At 47.7% G+C, this 18,687-nt stretch overlaps 8 protein-coding genes across 8 annotated transcripts; 6 read left to right on the top strand and 2 right to left on the bottom strand.

The window, feature by feature from the left end:
* Positions 1-296: 296 nt before the first annotated feature.
* Positions 297-1,878, top strand: IL334_002226 (uncharacterized protein; the record flags this gene model as incomplete). The annotated part of the gene is made up of 6 exons (XM_062933972.1): positions 297-464; positions 512-1,076; positions 1,139-1,171; positions 1,239-1,340; positions 1,458-1,718; positions 1,781-1,878. 6 exons carry the CDS (start codon positions 297-299, stop codon positions 1,876-1,878), a joined length of 1,227 nt encoding a protein of 408 aa, XP_062790023.1.
* Positions 1,879-2,692: 814 nt separating this feature from the next.
* On the top strand, positions 2,693-4,370 carry IL334_002225 (uncharacterized protein; the record flags this gene model as incomplete). The annotated part of the gene is made up of 7 exons (XM_062933971.1): positions 2,693-3,119; positions 3,184-3,234; positions 3,293-3,421; positions 3,475-3,642; positions 3,698-3,966; positions 4,027-4,136; positions 4,196-4,370. The coding sequence occupies 7 exons, from the start codon at positions 2,693-2,695 to the stop codon at positions 4,368-4,370; spliced, it is 1,329 nt and encodes a 442-aa protein (XP_062790022.1).
* A 252-nt stretch (positions 4,371-4,622) lies between these two features.
* Positions 4,623-6,423, bottom strand: IL334_002224 (uncharacterized protein; the record flags this gene model as incomplete). The annotated part of the gene is made up of 8 exons (XM_062933970.1): positions 4,623-4,703; positions 4,775-4,945; positions 4,991-5,171; positions 5,311-5,612; positions 5,670-5,760; positions 5,804-5,949; positions 6,005-6,045; positions 6,093-6,423. 8 exons carry the CDS (start codon positions 6,421-6,423, stop codon positions 4,623-4,625), a joined length of 1,344 nt encoding a protein of 447 aa, XP_062790021.1.
* Positions 6,424-6,972: 549 nt separating this feature from the next.
* On the top strand, positions 6,973-8,995 carry IL334_002223 (uncharacterized protein; the record flags this gene model as incomplete). Its single annotated transcript, XM_062933969.1, has 8 exons — positions 6,973-7,306; positions 7,360-7,401; positions 7,542-7,673; positions 7,731-8,050; positions 8,112-8,252; positions 8,306-8,538; positions 8,617-8,703; positions 8,761-8,995. 8 exons carry the CDS (start codon positions 6,973-6,975, stop codon positions 8,993-8,995), a joined length of 1,524 nt encoding a protein of 507 aa, XP_062790020.1.
* Positions 8,996-9,415: 420 nt separating this feature from the next.
* On the top strand, positions 9,416-10,667 carry IL334_002222 (uncharacterized protein; the record flags this gene model as incomplete). The annotated part of the gene is made up of 5 exons (XM_062933968.1): positions 9,416-9,589; positions 9,647-9,783; positions 9,839-10,175; positions 10,246-10,456; positions 10,510-10,667. 5 exons carry the CDS (start codon positions 9,416-9,418, stop codon positions 10,665-10,667), a joined length of 1,017 nt encoding a protein of 338 aa, XP_062790019.1.
* A 693-nt stretch (positions 10,668-11,360) lies between these two features.
* Positions 11,361-12,718, bottom strand: IL334_002221 (uncharacterized protein; the record flags this gene model as incomplete). The annotated part of the gene is made up of 7 exons (XM_062933967.1): positions 11,361-11,380; positions 11,549-11,587; positions 11,645-11,713; positions 11,768-11,815; positions 11,864-12,029; positions 12,080-12,283; positions 12,332-12,718. The coding sequence occupies 7 exons, from the start codon at positions 12,716-12,718 to the stop codon at positions 11,361-11,363; spliced, it is 933 nt and encodes a 310-aa protein (XP_062790018.1).
* Positions 12,719-13,393: 675 nt separating this feature from the next.
* Positions 13,394-15,593, top strand: IL334_002220 (uncharacterized protein; the record flags this gene model as incomplete). Its single annotated transcript, XM_062933966.1, has 12 exons — positions 13,394-13,492; positions 13,546-13,569; positions 13,620-13,861; positions 13,914-14,015; positions 14,064-14,080; positions 14,126-14,203; positions 14,254-14,336; positions 14,390-14,720; positions 14,781-14,968; positions 15,020-15,072; positions 15,127-15,200; positions 15,250-15,593. The coding sequence occupies 12 exons, from the start codon at positions 13,394-13,396 to the stop codon at positions 15,591-15,593; spliced, it is 1,635 nt and encodes a 544-aa protein (XP_062790017.1).
* A 1,068-nt stretch (positions 15,594-16,661) lies between these two features.
* IL334_002219 (uncharacterized protein) lies at positions 16,662-18,663 on the top strand (the record flags this gene model as incomplete). Its single annotated transcript, XM_062933965.1, has 5 exons — positions 16,662-16,868; positions 16,920-17,218; positions 17,375-17,528; positions 17,589-17,739; positions 18,077-18,663. 5 exons carry the CDS (start codon positions 16,662-16,664, stop codon positions 18,661-18,663), a joined length of 1,398 nt encoding a protein of 465 aa, XP_062790016.1.
* Between the last annotated feature and the right edge of the window lie 24 nt (positions 18,664-18,687).

Raw genomic sequence — 18,687 nt, 5'->3', positions numbered from 1 at the left:
ACCCCTAACCCCCTAACCCCTAACCCCTAACCCCTAACCCCTAACCCCTAACCCCTAACCCCTAACCCCTAACCCCTAACCCCTAACCCCTAACCCCTAACCCCTAACCCCTAACCCCTAACCCCTAACCCCTAACCCCTAACCCCTAACCCCTGGGATTCTAGGTGTCGGATGGCCTGAAAAATTGATGCAGAAGTGAGTCATCGTGAAATGGTCATCTGTAGTAATATTTGAGCTGATCCTGACCGACCAGATTCTTGGCCACATCATTACCTGCTTTCCCGATAATCAACACCATGCGTCTCCTAGCGGCCTGTAATAGCAATCTCGGCGCTGATCCATTACCACACGCTTTACTGTGTGGTATTTTAGGCCACTCTTTAGTATACGAACCGCTCGTGAAATCCCAGTTCAGGGACGTATGGCGGGAAGTTGTTGCTGCTGAAGAGGAAGAGTACAAGCAGGTAAGTGCGTGGAAGTCGGAAAGGACAAAGCTGACTCAATCACACAGCCCCGTCTACGTACTCTTCAATTAGCTATCTTGAGTCTCGCAACACGACCGAGTCAAGCGCATGCGGTCAACGCAATGTCTTTAGCTCGATCGGTATCAATAGCACACATGATTGGCCTTCATCTGGATTGTTCTGAATGGCGGTTGCCTCGATGGGAAAGATCCGTCCGCAAGAGAGTCTGGTGGGCTTTGGTTATATTAGATAAGTGGATTGCGATGGTACATGGGCGGCCATCATTAATTCATAAACACAATCGATCGGTACCACTACCAACCTTAGACGATACAGATTGGGGAGAATTCTCATCCTCATTACAAGTTGATGAAGACACTTTGATCGAACACTCCATGGCGAGTTTTATTGGTCAAAGTGAATTGGCATTGATTGTTGAAGATATGCTAGACCGATTTTATTCGCAAGAATCGCAAAGACGAAACTCGACTGCTGCAGGGGATGATCTGAGAGAGCTGAGTGCGAAATTGGATGCTCTACAAGCCAGATTGCCAGACTGTCTAAGAAGCGCCAATGGGGTCTTGGTAGACCGACCTCCAGCAACAGGCATACGTGGGTCCGCAATTTGCCTGGCAGAAGGGCTTTCTGAGGGATGACACTAACTACTACACGAGTTTCTAGGCTGCTTTCAATTAACGTTTCTAGGCGTGCGTATACTAATTGCGAGATTGTATATAACGGCGCATCATGAACAACCGCATGTCCTCACTCTAGAAGCTCAAGCTATAGAAGTAGGATTAGAGCTGTGTGGGGAATTCGTGGTGTTCTTGGAAAATCTAAACCCAGGGGAAGAGTACGATTCATTTTGGTTACCACGTGAGTTCCCATTACAGTCATCTTAGTATCTCTGCTATGTGTTAAGCTGTCGTCAATGACATCTAGACTGCGCCTTCCTCATTTCAACATGTCTTGGACTGCTATTGCGCATCTCAGTTCGTGTTCATCGCCAAATCAATTCTCTGGTCTGTCGGCCTAGCCTGACTGAGAATCTAGCAAAGTGGTCGTCGACATCCCTAGCGCTGGTCCGAAGATTGGTCAAAACACTGAATCAAGCAAAAGACATTCATAAATGGGAATTAGCAGAATCGGCTATGATACGTGGTAACGAGTTGTTGAGGACAGCTTCGACTCTACTACCTGACTTGACGGACTTGGTGAATGCGCCCATCGAAGTCTCAAGTAACCAAACGTTCAGTAAGACAATAGCTTCAAGGAGGGACCCAGCGTCCTACATTGCTGATAATACCATTTTATAGATTTTGACTTTCCTGATTTCGGCGCTTTGACTGATTCTTTTGGGTCGGATTGGTCTTGGGCTTTGAATCTAGGTGAAATGAAAGCCTCGGGATCGTAGAAACGCTGATGGTTTATGACGAGACATGCGGTGCTTCCTCATCTTCAACTATGTGGATGTGGGATTCTTTGATATACTACCGTTTCACATGCTCGGAGTCGCTGTTCCTTCTTTTTTTCGCTCCTTGCGACCGCAACATGTATCTGTGTCACCTGCTAGTCGCTGAGATCGCAATGTTGTCACGTCGGTACTTCCTTTCACGATGGGAGGACTCGGAAAGTAGGGTCTTGCGACTCGATCACTCGTTCGCTCGACTCTCATTGCGTAACAAATGAATGATATTTACAAGTATGACATGTTTAACATCCCGTTTGTTCCGATCAATAACAACATTGATTTGCATAAGGCCTATCGAGTTTCTGACCGAGAGTGAATGCTTCACGAACGCTCTACTCGTGTTTGACATGGGCTTCTTTCCTATCTCGTTATAATCCGATGCGTCCAACTGGATTGCATTTCGCAGGTATCCAACCATATTTGACACAAGGACGCGATTGGCCATTCTCGCGCATTATGCCGCAGCGTCAGCTAATCGCCGCCTTTTTTTACCCTGATCATCATAATCGCCCAAGTTGCCCGACATGTATTTCACACCTTTTACCAGCACTCATCCATTATGTCAAATATTTCAGCGATGGCAAATTAGGTGAACAAGACTGCTTGTCCGCATCGCGCTAAACTCGGCGATATGATACTAATTGCACAAAACTTCTCGGGTATCTCTTCGATATTTAGTGTATAATCCATACTCAATAACCTGCCCACTGCGAAAGACTTCATTCAAGCCTTCTTCATTATCACCAATACGTACATAATGCCAGCTGCTACATTTAATTCTAAACAATTCTGGGCAGATGCGGACTCGCATCTGATCCGATACAGTGGAGGAGGATCTTTTGTTAACAGGGTCATCGTCAATGCTCAAGGATGTACCATGATGGATTCAGAAGGAAATGAAATCATCGACTGGACGTCAGGGCAGATGTCTTCCATGTTAGGTCATGCCAATCCCGAGATTGTCCAAGTAGTGAACGACTCAATGTCAACGCTTGATCATCTCTTCTCTGGATTCATTTCAAGACCTGTCGTGGACGCCGCAACAATGTTAGCAAGTTTACTACCTCCTGAATTGAGCAAGGTCCAGTTCTTGAATACCGGAGCAGAAAGTAACGAATGTGCTTTGAGGATGGCGAAGCTTTATACCGGCAAACACGAAGTTGTGTCTTTCTCTTCTAGCTGGCGTACGTAGCTTGGTCTCTTTGTAGACTACGAAGACTTTGAAGCTGACCTGCCGGTGATGCGTAGACGGGATGACGCAAGCTGCTGCTGCTGCAACCTACTCAGCCGGACGAAAAGGTGAGTTTACGGAAGCTGTAGTCGAAAGACGATTCTACCTAATGAACCCACAACTTAGGATATGGACCCAACTCGCCCGGGCAGTTTGTTCTTCCTACACCTAACGCTCATGCGTCGCGTTTCCGAAACCCCGATGGATCGTACGATTGGGAGGCTGAACTCAACTTTGGTTTTGAGTTGATCGACTGTACGTCCTTTTTGAGAAATGGAGAATAAGGTGCTGATCACATGTCTGAATAGGCCAATCTACGGGAAACCTCGCTGTTGCAATTGTTGAGCCCATTCTGTCCTCAGGAGGTGTTATAGAACTACCTCGGGGATACATGAAAGCTCTGAAGAAGCATTGCGAGAACAGAGATATGCTCCTCATTATCGATGAAGCACAGACCGGTGTTGGGAGAACTGGAGGTGAGTTTGGAGGGATACCATTCTGGTACGAGGTGATACTGATTCGATTCAATAGACATGTTCGCATTCGAGCATGAAGGCGTCGTACCTGATATCCTTACCCTTTCCAAGACTCTCGGTTGTGGTCTTCCTGTAGCTGCTACGATAACTTCTGCCAAGATTGAGCAAGACGTTTTTGAGAAAGGATTCTTGTTCTACACCACTCACGTCAGTGATCCCCTGTGCGCAGCTGTAGCCTTAAAAGCTATGGAGATTGTCACAAGGGATCAGCTACATCTGAGGGCCAGAGAGCTCGGCAACATAGTCAAAGATGGTCTTTTGCAAGTAAGCGATAAGCCATTAGGGGATCTACATAATCGCTAATTGCCATGCCACCCAACCTAGTTGCAAAAGAAGTACAAATGTATTGGTGAAGTCAGAGGAAGAGGACTTCTGCTAGGCGTGGAGATCGTTGCTGGTCCAAACTCCACTGAATCAGCCCAAGCTCTAGGAACGTAAGTACACCTCCGCAGACGAATCAGGGAATTATCAGCTGACTGACGCTTCTTCGTAGGGCAATTTCCGATCGATGTATGGACCTCGGTCTCTCGATGAACATCGTTCGACTCGCTCATATGGGTGGTGTTTTCCGCATTGCACCTCCTCTCACAATTTCAGAAGACTTGATTGGTAAGGCTTTAGAGCTCATGGATGAAGCTTTCAGAACCACAAAGGGGACTACTTGGTAGAGCAGCTATACCATTGACCTTGTCTTGCATGTATTTTTTGGAAGCATCCACTGGGCAGAAACAGCGGAATGCTCGAGTGGCACAGTTGTGTAAGAGGGACATTTGATAGTGCACTCCTTCGAAAGGGGTCGAGATTGTGTGACTACAGTACTATCACTCATTCGACCCATGGTGCTCGCAGACGGTCTTAGAGTTTGATCGACAGGGAGGTCTATGGGTGCATTCTTCATCACAACTATTGTGAATTTACCTCTATAGCTCGTCCCTCAACCTTTTTTGCTGCACGACTATTTTTTGGACATCGGGTGCAAGATACGCCATATTTGGACCTCCCTATTCAGAAGTGTCAATATCTTCACACTCTCTGTGATGTTCGGGGGCTGGATGGACGACACGCTACTCACCCACTCGTGCGCCGGTAGATCGGTCCTTTTGTGATATATTTCCGGTGAAGCCGGAAGGTGGGCCAGACCAGCTTGGACAGTCTCCACTTCTTCCATGACGCGGAGTAGATTGCCGCCCATAATCCCAGCGATCTCAGACTCGGTCCATTTTCGGTACAACAGCTCTTGTATCTGAGATATGATAATCAGCTCTGCAGTCATAAATATCGGACTAACCATATTAGGCCACTTGCTGACGTCCTCCATGTAATCAACTGCCAAGCTGATACCATTGAAATCACTGCCAAGCCCTACATGAGATTTGCCAACGATACTGGCTATATGTTCAATGTGGTCAACTACTCGCGCAGTAGTGGCGTTATTGGGATCGATGAAAGTGGAAAAAAGGACAGATAGCCTAGTTCCAACAGGATCAGCTGAACACTGTCGTAGAAGCTTGATCAACCGCATCGTATAACCGCGCTCTCCCTTTTACCTTTTACTCCATGCGACCTTGTCTCTGAGAGACACTGCCTTCATTTATGCTCAACACTTACACTATTCCAGGATTCTTACCCGGTCCATCACCGATCATTCGAAGGATATCATCGGGAACATTCCTTGGGTGGTTGTTAATGGTTCTTGCTCCAGAGTGCGTCCAGACCACAGGTGCTTTGGAAGCTTTGATAGCATCCCTTGCTGTATTATCGGATGTGTGAGATAAATCGACCATCACTCCTAATCGATTGAGTTCATGAACGAGCTCTATACCCCAAGCTGTCAAACCGTTTCCTGGGTGAGCAGGTGGGATGGTCGATCCAGAAGTTCCTGCGCCGCCCCCGTTCGAGCTCGCAAAAGACTGTCCGCACAATGAAAGGCTGAGCGGGGTACTATATCCTTAATCTCTGTGACTCACGCTGTGACAAACATGTGTCAAGGTGACGTATCGCACACCAAGCTCGACATACATCCGTAAAGTGCTCAAAGAGTTAGCGAGGCCATGAGTGCTATGATGAAATTAGCTAAGCTTCGTGCTGCTGGTCTGCTCACCCTTCTAAGCCCATTAAGACCGCTAATTTACCTTCGGAGAAGGCTTCTCGTACGTCGGCAGCATTGCGTGCAGCTTTCATCAGTGCCGGATAGTATGCCAGTGTGTTCTTGACCAGATCTATCGACTCCAGGACGTGTTGAACGGTCTAGGGAAATGAACTTTGAGCTTCGGTATGAGCGAAACCACTAAACAACACTGACTTCGGTGGGTTCAAGGAAATCAGGTCCTACATCACGGCCAACTAGGTGGAAAGTCAGCATGGACGAATGTCAAGGAGGTGAAGCTCACATCCTCCGGGACAAGGTGCATTAGCTGTGAAGAAAGCTCCCGCCAATCCACCAGCTTTCGCTCTTGGCAAATCAAAGTGACCGGGATGTGACGAATTCAATTTAGGGATAGCATCCATGGGTCGACGATGGATAGTACGCATAGTAGCTGGCAAGTCGATATGAGTGTCGATGAGTGGATATTTTGCCAGAATTTCTCGGGATCTAGCTTCGAGCTCGGGATGAAGCGGTACATAGTCGCTAGAAGTGATATCGAAAGGTGTCTGAGAAGGTGATCCTAGTACAGCAGTGATTGACAACAAATACACACCGATCAGATGTTGCAGCTTCATGATGTTCCGAGCTGCTTTTGCTAGTACAGTTATGATCAACGAGCTTTCAAGATTGACGTTGTGAGCCCGATTAGGACGGACACTTTACTGAAGGCTTGTAAGATTGGAGGCAAATGTACAAGTGAGATCAATACCAGTCGGCGAAGGGAGCTGCCCGTTCACTTCAGGGTACAGACGCCCCCTTTCAACGACCCTGAATCGACAAGTATCTTGAGATAAGCTCCTCGTAGCACGGGCGCGTCATGTTGGCCGAAACATTAATTTGTCCTTCGTTGCCCTTACAAAATGGGGGTAAATGAGTTCTTCGGCCAAGATTGTCGCCCAAGGCTTTTCGCGGACGAGGGTAATTTCGGCGAGCTTTCTCTAACAACGGACAGGCTCGGACGTCGAAAGCTAGGGGTTCACGCGAGTCGGCAAATCAGTTGCGCGACGGTTTATGATGCTTATCTCTTGGCTAAGAAAGAACGAGATGTTGAAATGTATATAATTTTAGACTTTTTTTTCTCTTTTGATTCATTGATCATTGCAAACATTTCACTCAAGTCCAAAATGTCGACAGCGGACGACAAATCATCCGTCAATGGCGTACATGTTGTCCCTGTGACCAAGTCCGAGGCGCCAGGTCCTGATATGGGTTCAATCCCAGAGACAGAAGATGCGGACGCTTTTCTCGCTTCTCATGGTGTCGGCACATACACCCATGAATCCAACAGGAAACTCTTGAGGCGGATCGATATGTACCTCTTACCACTGATGTGCGTATCATATTGTATACAATATATCGATAAATCTGCACTAGCATATGCTGCTGTTTTCGATCTCAAAAAGGATCTGCATCTGGTCGGACAAGAGTATAGCTTATTGAGCTCTTTGTTTTATATCGGTGCGTGACCATAATCCAATTTGCTCGACGCGGTCGACTGAATCATACTTTAGGCTACCTCTTTGCGGAATATCCCCAAGCATGGATCAGTCAGCGTAAGTGTACAGCTCCTTGAACGTACAGAACAACACTGAACAAGAGTCATGCAGGTTATCACATTGGAAAGTTCTTAGGTAGTAAGTAGTCTTGCCGTTTGATCCCTGCAGTCTCCGTAGCTGATTTGCAATATGATCAGTCACCATGTTCATCTGGGGTGGCATACTCATGTGCACTGCTGCCACCCACAAATTCGCCGATATCGCTGCCGTGCGATTCTTCCAGGGCGTGTTCGAATCAGCTTTGACTCCGGCTTATATCATTGTCACTGGTGAGTGAATTGTCAATCGGTCCTACGTGTCTCATGAAATGACTATCATCTCAACAGGCATGTGGTGGACAAGAAGGGAGCAGCCGTTCAGGATTGCGCTTTGGTGGTCTATGAACGGCCTCGGAAATTCCATAGGTGCTCTGATCTCCTATGGAATGGGCTTAATCCATGGCAGTCTCGATTCCTGGAGGTACATCTTCTTGATTGAAGGTATCATGACCATCATTTGGAGTGGAGTTATCTTTTACGTGTTTCCATCGTCTCCCATGAGGGTGAGATGGTTGACAGATGAACAGAAAGTCCAAGCTGTAGAGAGAATCCGTAGCAATCGAACCGGAATTATTAACAGAGAATGGAAGTGGTATCAAGTGAAGGAGGTGAGATGGAATTGATCGTAATATGTGATATCGCCTGGGTCTGATCTTTTGTCATATGTAGGCTTTTGACCCCCGAGTGGATCCTAGTGGACTAATCATCTTCTGGGCATGTACCCTCAATGAAGTTATCAACGGGGGTGTTGCCACCTACAAAGGTCTTGTTATCAAATCTATCGGATGGACAGACCTTCAATCTGCGTTGGTGAGTACAAACATCGTTGACACATGTTCTGTTGCGGTTAACTTTTATTTTAGTTTGGTATAGCTTATGGGGCCGCTGTCACCATCGAGATCGCCTCTTGTGGTTACTGCGCGATGCGGTTCAAGAACGCTAGACACTGGTGTATGATCGCTTGGTTACTCCCCTCAGCGATTGGCATGATCTTACAAATTACTCTGCCCGCTTCTAATAAGGCTGGAAAAACGATTGGTGTGTTATTAATGCCCTCTTTCGTTGGTACTGTAGCTCTGTGCATGGGGATTCCGAGGTACGTAGGCCGTGCGCGACCTATCAAAGTAACGGAAAATTCATGCTGAACTATTGTTCACTTTCCTTGACTTATCAGTCAAAATACAGCTGGATATACCAAGCGGAGTGTGGTTGTAGGCATGGCTTTCATAGGATACTGTGTGGGCAACATCATCGGCCCTCTGTACGTATCTGCTCTCGCTTGACAGGTCATATGTCTGACACTGAGATTGTTTTCCAGCGCTTGGGTCTCCGGACAAACGCCAGCGTATATTTCTGGCTATATTACATGCTTAGCTTGCATGGCTGGTCAAGTCATACTCTTTCTTGGACTTAGGATGTATTATGCAAGACAGAACAGGATCAGAGACGAGATGGTCATAAACGGTCAAGCTCCAGATCCATCGTTACCGGACAACGACGATTTCGCCGATTTAACTGATAAACAAGACTTGAAATTTCGATACACTTTGTAGAGTGCGATACTTAACACATGATGTCACAGTATTGTACATTGGTCCGAATTCATTGTAGGTGATAGTTTGTGTTGCGGTCTGAGAAATGCTATGAATCACCGACAATTCTCGTATCTGGTCGACCCTCGTGTCTTTCATGAATTTGTACCCTCAACTATGTATGCTACGGTTTAATCTCCAAGCTCACGACAAGCGGATAAATGTACTGGCAGGCCGTAGATACGTTTGCTCTTGAGATCGGGATTGAAATGGTTTAAGTAAATAAAATCTGCGGTACATCGGTCCGATGTAACCGTGATTTACCTGAATGCACATGATCGACGATTAGTATCCTTCACACGACAAAACGTTCAAAAGGTGCGCATCTTTCTTGCTCGAGTCAGAATATACACAGCAAATACGCGACAACATCTTCTCGACATGGCGCTAACTCAACCCATCCCTACACTGACTGGACTTGGTAGTCTTCCTGCAACTTCCCACCCTTTGGTGCAATATCGATCTTTGCATCCCACATTTGGCGCAGATGCGTTCGCCGACTTCACTACGATAACGCAGGAACTAGTAGATGAGATCAAAATGGGTCTGGCCAAGGTAAGTACATCATTTGAATTCAGATCAGGAATAGCTGTCTGACAGACAGGCCATCAGTACGGTGTTCTAGTCTTCCGTAAGACTGGCCTCAGTGATGCTAAACACGTAGAAATGTCGCACCTATTTGGCGACTTGGACGATATTGCACCTTTTGTGAAAGGTCTTGGACAGGAGAATCGTCTAAGCAGTGATTTGTACGTGTTCCGAAGAGCTTGCGAACGAATTGGACTCGCTAATAATTGGTTCCAGCCTGTTTGACGTCGGTAACGTAAACCCTGACGGAACGGTCATGCAGCCTGGCGGGATGCGAGATCTCTTGCTGCGATGTAATAATCACTTTCACGCCGATTCTGCTTTCAACCCTCGCCGAGCGGGTATATCGCTTCTTCTCGCTCACGAGCTCCCTCCGGCGGGATTTGGTGGAGATACTGAATTCGCTGACACGCGCTCTGCTTATAAGGGGTTGAGCGAGGAGCAGAAGGAGGAAATCAATGACTGGGTGGTCTGCAACAGTCAGCTGAACTGTAGACGCAATGCGAACATCGATGACAACGGCAAGCTGAACCCTCTGCTGGATACAGATGAGGCAAGTACCAATTTGCTCGATGACTTCCGTTTGCGTGCTGAGGAGGCTGACTGGTAGAATGTGATATCAGTTTGATCCTATGAAACATCGTTTCGGCAAGCATAAATTGGTACAGACGCATGAGCCCTCGGGACGCAAGAATCTCTACATAGCGGCGCATGCTCACCACGTAGAAGGCTTGCCTATCGAAGAGAGTCAACAGAAGCTGAATGAGCTGTTGTCGCACGCCGGTAACCCGGAATATACTCTCAGGGTAGAATGGCGCGATCCGGGCGATCTTGGTGAGTAAACCGCAAACTGAGCCCCTACTTATTCTCATTCCCCGATATCACAGTCATCTGGGACAACACTTGTACCCTTCACCGGTCCATTCCAGGAACGTTCGCTGGCAAGTATAAACGAGATCTTCGCCGAACGACAGTACATGACACTAGTACCCAAGCTTGGGGTTTGAACGGCGAAGGCGCAACCTGGAGATCAGGATTGGATTAGGCAATGACGGGTTTTGGCTATTGTGTAGCATACCACACCGGTACCGTTTCTTGGATGTATCAATAGCAGTACGCATCATGTCTGCGCTGATTTGGAAGATAATCCGATGAGACCGCTACATCCTCACATTGTAATCCACGTGATACTACCTTCCAGCAGGTCACAGTCGAACGGGCTGTCTTCTACCTCGTAACTTGATCCCCTTTGATGAACCCGGTATCACTGATGCTCGAAGCTGGCTGCTCAATTAGGCAAAATCATAAGCAACTTGACGTTCGCCTTACAGTCATCAACCCGGAAAGATTCCCCAGGCGCTGTGCATCTCTCTCCATCGGCAATCACCAATGAGATCTTGATGGACGCGGCTGATGCCATCGGTCTGAGCCTGCTTACCAACATTGGTTCTCTTCCGGATGATAGCCATTAGCTTCTTCTACATTCCTCTGAACATGGGAAAGAACATGTGCGAGTACATGTGAAAGTACACCACGGGCCACACACCAATGCAGGTTTGTTACAAGCTTCTCTGGCGTACAACGTCTGTAGCCGATGAAATCAACGCCTAAGCGCCCGCGTCACAGTGCTGAGAACGTCTTGGTGATCATTCATATATCCGATGAGTCTCGTATATATGACATCCAGTGACTGATGCCAGTGTGTGTACATGACTCGTATCACAATCGCCACCACCGCTCAACATATCTCTATTGTCCCTGGTAGAACATCTCACATGCTCACCAATACCCTTCTTGGACCGTCTGTCCAAGGGGCCCGCCCATGCATTGACCTCAGATTGTCAACAAACAGTATATCTCCTGCTTCCCATTTGAATGTAAACTCAAGCTCTCGTGATATTTCAAGGACCCGGTCGAGATATCTACGTGGAATTTCGGTGCCGTCCGTGTACCGTGCCGGTGGATCTAGGCAAGACTCAGTCGGCGTTCGAAGTGGTCGATTAAGAATGGAGCAAAACTCACAGGTCTTTCCATCCGTGCCTTTGTAGGGGGGTTCTACTGCATTCATAAAGGTAGCCGTTCCGTGTCGACCTGTTGAAATGCGTTTATCTACATGTGTTTTTAACGTGCGTTCAGTTTACTCACCCGAAAGACCGTTGAACCAGTTGGGATGACCAAGGTATCGATTAGCAGCTGTTCGAGGGGTCAGACCACCTCAACGCTTCACAGTAATGCACTGACCGGATACGTGCTGCACCACCTTGATGCTGCCGTCCTCCAACCACTCAAAGTCGTCCGTGAGCCGACGTACTTGTTCCTCGACCTTTCTTCTAACGGTTGTTGGTTCGTCACCCGGTTGAAGAGTGTGGCCAAAGGTATCCACACCAGTATAGTCAAAGTAATTTGACTATATTACAAAGTCAGAACAAATCCGCAGTGGTCGGATGTCCTACTCACCTTGCCGTCGTTCTCATACGGTGCGGGATAGATCTGGGTCATACTCAATCCCCGCTTCTGAACTTCCTCTACGAAATCAGGAATTTCGGCGTTGATACGTTCAAACATCTCCAAGCTGTTCCCGACCGGTGATTCACCACCAGTAACGGGGGCGATTTCGCAATAAAAATGAATGAAGCCGGGATACCTCGTATAACGAGCGTACTGACTTTACGTTAGTATGAAGCATAGCTCCCTGCAAGCTTTACTCACCTCGTTGTGAAGGAAAAAACGCTGAGTTTCAGGACCTTCGTTTGCCGTGAACACCTCAGGAGCTTGAATGGTTCTTTTACCAGCAAGTCCGACTTGCTCATAAGGCATGTTCTTTCTCCCCCGCTCCGCCGCATTCACAAGGGTGGAGAACGTTTCTGCAGAGGGTGAGCCGAATCCTCGAAACAACACTCCACCATGCTCTTGAAGCAGCCTGGTCAGCTCTCCGGACGCTCCCAATTCTCGCAAGAACGCTGTGCTGTCTTCGAGTGTCGGCGGCTCGGCACCGCTTACCTGATAAGCAAGTGGGAACTGACGTCCTTGCCACTCGCGAGCTCCCTTGAGAGCTATGCGAGTTACCTTGATAGGGATATCTGGACTGTAAGTCATGTTGTTAAGATGTGCGGTCTGTGATCCGGTAACCAGAGGTGCTTGGAAATATTATCCTTTATATCCATCAGTATATAAAATACAGAAATTCACGGCATCGGCTACGACCGGTCGGCGCCTACTCCTGCAACTTATCACGCAATCCACCCTTTTCCGCACGTAATAAGATATTTGTACAACCTAATGGCATAGTGCTGCTGCATGTAATGTCGAACTTCGGGCAACCGAGCCAAAGAACAATCGTCTATCAAGCATATTGCTGATAGACTGCCGAAACCCTGGTTCTGCCAAGAGATTCAAGCACGTATGATCAATCGCACCGATGAGATTGGTATAAAACGTACAAAGACATTTGATCGATTCTCTTTACCAATTGTGAGTCCTACTATTTGCAAAGCGCCTCGGTATTTGTTGAAATTGCGGAAACTGGAGACTACTTGTGTCTCTAGAATTTGCTCGCTAGCGTCTGATGATCTCCCTATCTATCGCAAGATATCCCCTCCGGCTGCGCCGAGTGAGGCAAAAATGTTAATCATACGGTAGATCACGCCATATGGCAAAACAGACGTGGTCAGTTCCGGCGAAGAGATGTAGTGGAATTATATATATGTATAAAACGGTTGCAGAGCCTTCAACGAATTCGGCATATTGATAGATATTCTGGACTGTGCAACCATGTTGATACAAGTTGAAAAGAAGGATGTGGAACACATCGCTCCCAGTAATACTTTGGACGCTAAAGGAAAGCCCAAATCGTGGCGAAATTACATTTGGGTGAGTCTGCTGCTTGTAGTAGAGGAGGAAGACTGACACCATATGAAAACCAGGATTCACTCGACAAATCTCCCGAGGTAGGTTGTGAGCGTTGTGCGGTTTGCAGGAATTAACATGTCTCCTGCAGGAACGTAAATTGCTCTTTAAAGCAGACCTCATCATCCTTACTGCAGGATGCTTGGGTACATTCATCAAATGGATGGACAGGGCAAACCTCAACTCAGCTTTCGTCAGTGGCATGAAAGAGGACCTCAGTTTGTACGGCAACGAGTTGAACTACGCGCAAACGGTGTACTCTGTCGCATGTCTGTTGGCGGTCATGCCTGTCCAGATGCTGTTGACTCGAGTTCAACCTCGAATATTAATCCCGTGAGGCTCATCCTGATGTCAGAGGTAGATCTAATTACTGACGAAGTTCTAGATCGATCGAGCTTGCCTGGACCATAGTCACCTTTTGCCACTCCAAGATGAATTCTGCCATGCAGATGTACGTTCTTCGAGCATTACTGGGTATCTTTGAGACGTGAGTGATTGCATTTTGGCAGATAGAACTTTGCTAAGTATACCTCAGTGGTCATTTCTCGGCAGGTGAGTGCTATTCTCGCTTCAAAGGGCGAAGCTGAGCGTTTGCAGTCGTTTACCTCGCTGGTGGGTGGTATACCAAGAATGAGTTGGGTCGACGCCTTGCAATCATCAACATGGCAACTTCCGGTAGGTTCGAGAGGTATTGCTCTGATCGGTTGGCTAACTGTGCCTATTAGCTGGGCCCATGTTTGGCTCTTTCCTCCAAGCTGCGGTGTACAATGGGCTGAACGGTCGCAACGGCTTGAAAGGTTGGGAATGGGTAAGTTGCGTGTCCCGTTAGCTCATAAGCCTTTTAATTAATCCCGTGTCGAGCTATTTATCATCGACGGCATCATCTCCCTCGTCATCACTCTTCCCCAATTTTTGCTTCTACCCGATCTCCCTGCCAGGCAACAGCCCAACTTCATCTTTGATGAAGCAAGCATAGAACTCGCTCGCGATCGTAACTCCAGAGAAGGGAGGGTTCGACAAGGCAGATTCACATTGGCACAGATCAAGAGTTGGCTAGTGCGACCAGAGCTATATATGCTTTGGGGACTTTCCGTGTTCAATTCAATCGGATACAAGCCTTCAGATTCTCTGGCTCTCTGGCTCAAGGCGTGGAACACAAAGGAAAAAGGTTCCTTTACAGTCCCTCAGATAAGTGAGTGTTACTTTAGATACACTGCTTTCAGCCGTTGACAATATCTGTACTCGTGTCTAGACAACTATGCTGCAGGGCTCCCAGCGGTGATAATCGTGCAAGCGCTCACCGGGGCATGGGCCTCGGATACCATCTTCCGCGGCCGAAGATGGCCTACTATTGTTATTTGCGGCACTGTTAATGGGATCGCTCTAGTGATCCTGGCTGCTACTGAGGTCTTCCCCAAACACAGAGCAGGCCGGTGGTTTGTGAGTCTGAGTCAGGTGCCTCCATTGATGCACAGCTGAAATGGTTTTTAGTTGTATTACCTTACTGGTACTCTTCAGTCCACCTCGTCAATGTTCTGGGCCTGGTGAGTCGACATTGACAGCTTTGATGTTGGGTGGCGTTACTGATTGATTTTTAGGACACAAGAGACATTTTCGGGTGATCCAGGCGCACGAGCTTTTGCTTCGGGTATGGATAACACTCTGGCATACCGTACGTCAGCATCCGATCTGGTCAGTATCATCGCTGACTCTTTGAACAGTTGTCACTGCGACTGTGCCTCTTGCGGTGTTCCAAGTCAAAGATCAACCAGCAATCGTCAGTGGTAACTGGACAGCAGCAGGTGAGTATCGTCGTTTACTATTCTGCTACTTCGCTGACAGCCTTTGTCCAGCGTGCTGTTTTGCATCGCCCATAACGGCCCTGTGTTTGGCATATTACCAGCGAAGAAAGCGAGTCGATGGCGACATCGATGATATACCGGATTCCGAGACGGTTTCAGCAAGCTATGAAGATCCAGACCAGAAAGATACAATCGAGGACAACGACTCCAGGAGGCAGGAAATAGATCTACCGATACTCCAGGAGAGCAAGGGGAGTAAGTGATGATAGATTCGTGGCTTGAAATACATTGGGATAGTAGTGATATTTATGTGTATGGCTGCGAGCCAGATGAAACCCATGGAGATCAAAGATTGTGGATCGCCCACAAGTTGCAGACGTGCGGAGAGCACATGATGATTGCCAAACGTATACACAGTTCATTCAAGACTGATACACTTGCAATGGGAAGGTGGATTGAATGCAACTCAACTGGTGTTTTCCGTTTTTTCCACGATTGCTGATCCTAAGAACGTCTATTTCGAAATTGTCTAAGCTCGAAGAGACCAAGAGAGCAGGTTATCCCCAAATTGGGTAAAGAGCCCAGTCGCTATGCTTCACTCACTTCCGATTCTCCGATCTTCCCCATTAACGTCTTCCGTCTTCCGGGTTTGGTGGAGCATTCTTTCTCCACAGGAAGATTTGGACAATTTATGGCTAGATTGTTGTTGAGATGTCATTCACCAGCTCCTCTGGTTACTGCAGCATGATGGTCGTTGCTCCTTTACTAAGTTCCAGGCAGACATCAGCGTCACGCATGTGGTGACGCGATCAAAGTGAGAGAAGCTGGCAGACGAGAAAGATCAGATATAATAACCTCCCGGTACCAGCCTGACACATTTGATCGTGTAAGATGATATTGGGAGCAAGATGTCTACCGGATCACTCACGAACATCGTGAAGCAGGTTCTGTAAGCTGCGTTGACGTTGTCTAACCAAGAGCATACATATATCGTCAACGAGCAGATTGAATCCAAATCCACCTCTCTTCCGCACCTCAAGGAGGTGTATTACAAAGCTCATGTGCACTGACATCATCGGACTGGTATCAATTCCCCCTTCTGCTATAATTCAAACCAGTGTCTATGTAGTCATTATTTTGAGACAACATCTTAAACATAAAGAAGGTGCGTTTGATCCAATCTTGTGGATACAATCTTATCTGATACTCTCACTTACAGAATACCGGTTTTGCCTTCAACTTTTCTTTTTCGAATTATGTATTTCACTCTTTGTTTTCGATCTCACCGCATGTTCAGATCAATAATATATCGCCCAAACGTCTTTACTATCATGTCGACTAGACCTCCCAGGGGACGTGGAAGGCGACCTGCCAGAGTGGCGCTATCCGAGATGAACAGATCTTCGCCAAGCTCAAGAGACATCACCACCTCACAACCTCCACAATCATCTGATACATCCAACAGGCCCCGGTTCCGTGACTTCAGAGGACTGAAAGAGGAGATCTTCTCGGCTCTTCCGTTTGAAACCTGTACCGAAGTGAGCTTTATGCTCAGATGATTTAGAATGGCAATGTTGACGCCACCAAAGGTTCAAGCTGCGACGCTGCCTACTATTCTGGACGGTCATGACCTTCTAGCTCAAGCCAAGACTGGTACTGGAAAGACGCTGGCGTTTCTTATCCCCGCGATACAGCATCTTCTATCGACACCCACTCTACCAGCCTCGCTAACATCTATTCTCATCCTATCTCCTACAAGGGAACTTGCTCAGCAAATCAGCGAGGTCGCTGAGCGTATGGCAGCAGCTTTAGGTGGAAGATTCGGTGTGAAATCGGTGGTAGGCGGAACTAGCATGGACAAGGATGTGAAAGAATTCAGTCGCAAAAGGTAAGCCTCGATAATTAGGATATAGCTTATGCATCTGCAGAGTGGATATCCTTGTCGCAACTCCCGGTCGACTTTTAGATCTGCTTGAGAACGGCGGTATCAAAGGCCGATTTGCCCAGCTTAGTGCGTATCATGATTTACGAGCATTGCTGACAGCGCAGAAATGGTTGTTCTCGATGAGGCAGATCGCTTGCTTGACGCTGGATTTCGTCGCGAGCTTGTCAAGATATTTGACCATCTCCCAAATCGCGATACTATTCCTCGTCAAACCCTCTTGTTTTCGGCGACCTTACCGAATGAGGTCCACTCGGTATGTTCTACATTCGTAACTCCGCTGACCTATTAGATTGCTTCTATCGCTATGAACAAGGGTCACAAATTCATCACTACGCTCACCGATCAAGATGTCAATGCGCACGCGCACGTCAAGCAAGAGACCCTGGTTGTTGAGGCGAAAGATATAATACCAGCTACCGTCGAAGCCTTGCGCAATGAAGAGGCCAAAGGGCAGGAATTCAAGGGTGAGTGAAGTATAGTCGACATCGCTGACATTCAGTGATTGCTTTTCTGCCCACCGCCCGAGCTGCGGCTCTTTTCTACGCTATATTCTCTTCCCTTCCTGTTTCCTTCCCAGTATGGGAGATACACTCTCGACTTTCTCAGTCAAAAAGAACGTCGACCACGGAAGCTTTTCGACAAGCGGACAGGGGTGTTCTCTTTTCTTCTGATGTAACGGCTCGCGGTATCGATATTAAAGGGGTCACTGCAGTGATACAGATCGGGTTGCCAAGTAATTCTGAACAATGTGAGTTGACCACTTCGCTGCAGTCCGCTAATGATCAGATGTACATCGTCTAGGACGAACAGCTCGTGCCGGTGCCGAAGGCCATGGAATCCTAGTTCTTGGTGAATTCGAATCCCAATTCCTCAATGACAGAACCCTTCAGACTTTTACCCTGCATTCGTACCCTCCCATTGCGTCGGAAGATATGTCTCGATCACGTGATCTTGTCAACAAAGCGTTAGCTACCGTCTCGGACGAGGCCAAAACCCAAGCGTACCAAGCATGGCTCGGGTATTACAACTCTAATATGAAGACACTGAAATGGTCACAGACGGACCTCGTCAGAAATGCAAATGATTATGCCAAAGTTGCCCTTCGTTTCGGTCCAGAACCACCGGGTCTGCTCGCCAAGACAGTTGGGAAGATGGGTTTGAAGGGGGTGCCTGGCTTGAACATCGTCAGAGAAGTCCAAAGCAACGGTAATCCTCATCCAGGCAAAAGACCAAGAGATGCGAACGGCACCGATGTCAGAGGCGACGGTGGGTCGAGAGGTGGCCGAGGAGGCGGACGTGGAAGTGGACGTGGAGGTGGACGTGGGGCTGGTAGGGGCGGCAGCAAGCGGGGTGGAAGAGGAGCGTTTGGCGTACAGCCAAGCGGGTAATCAGGTTGTCTCACGTTATATAGA

Source organism: Kwoniella shivajii, chromosome 2, assembly GCF_035658355.1.
Source record: "Kwoniella shivajii chromosome 2, complete sequence".
Lineage (NCBI taxonomy): Eukaryota > Fungi > Basidiomycota > Tremellomycetes > Tremellales > Cryptococcaceae > Kwoniella > Kwoniella shivajii.
Note: the sequence above shows the minus strand (reverse complement) of the source record. Positions and strands in the feature narration are given on the sequence as shown.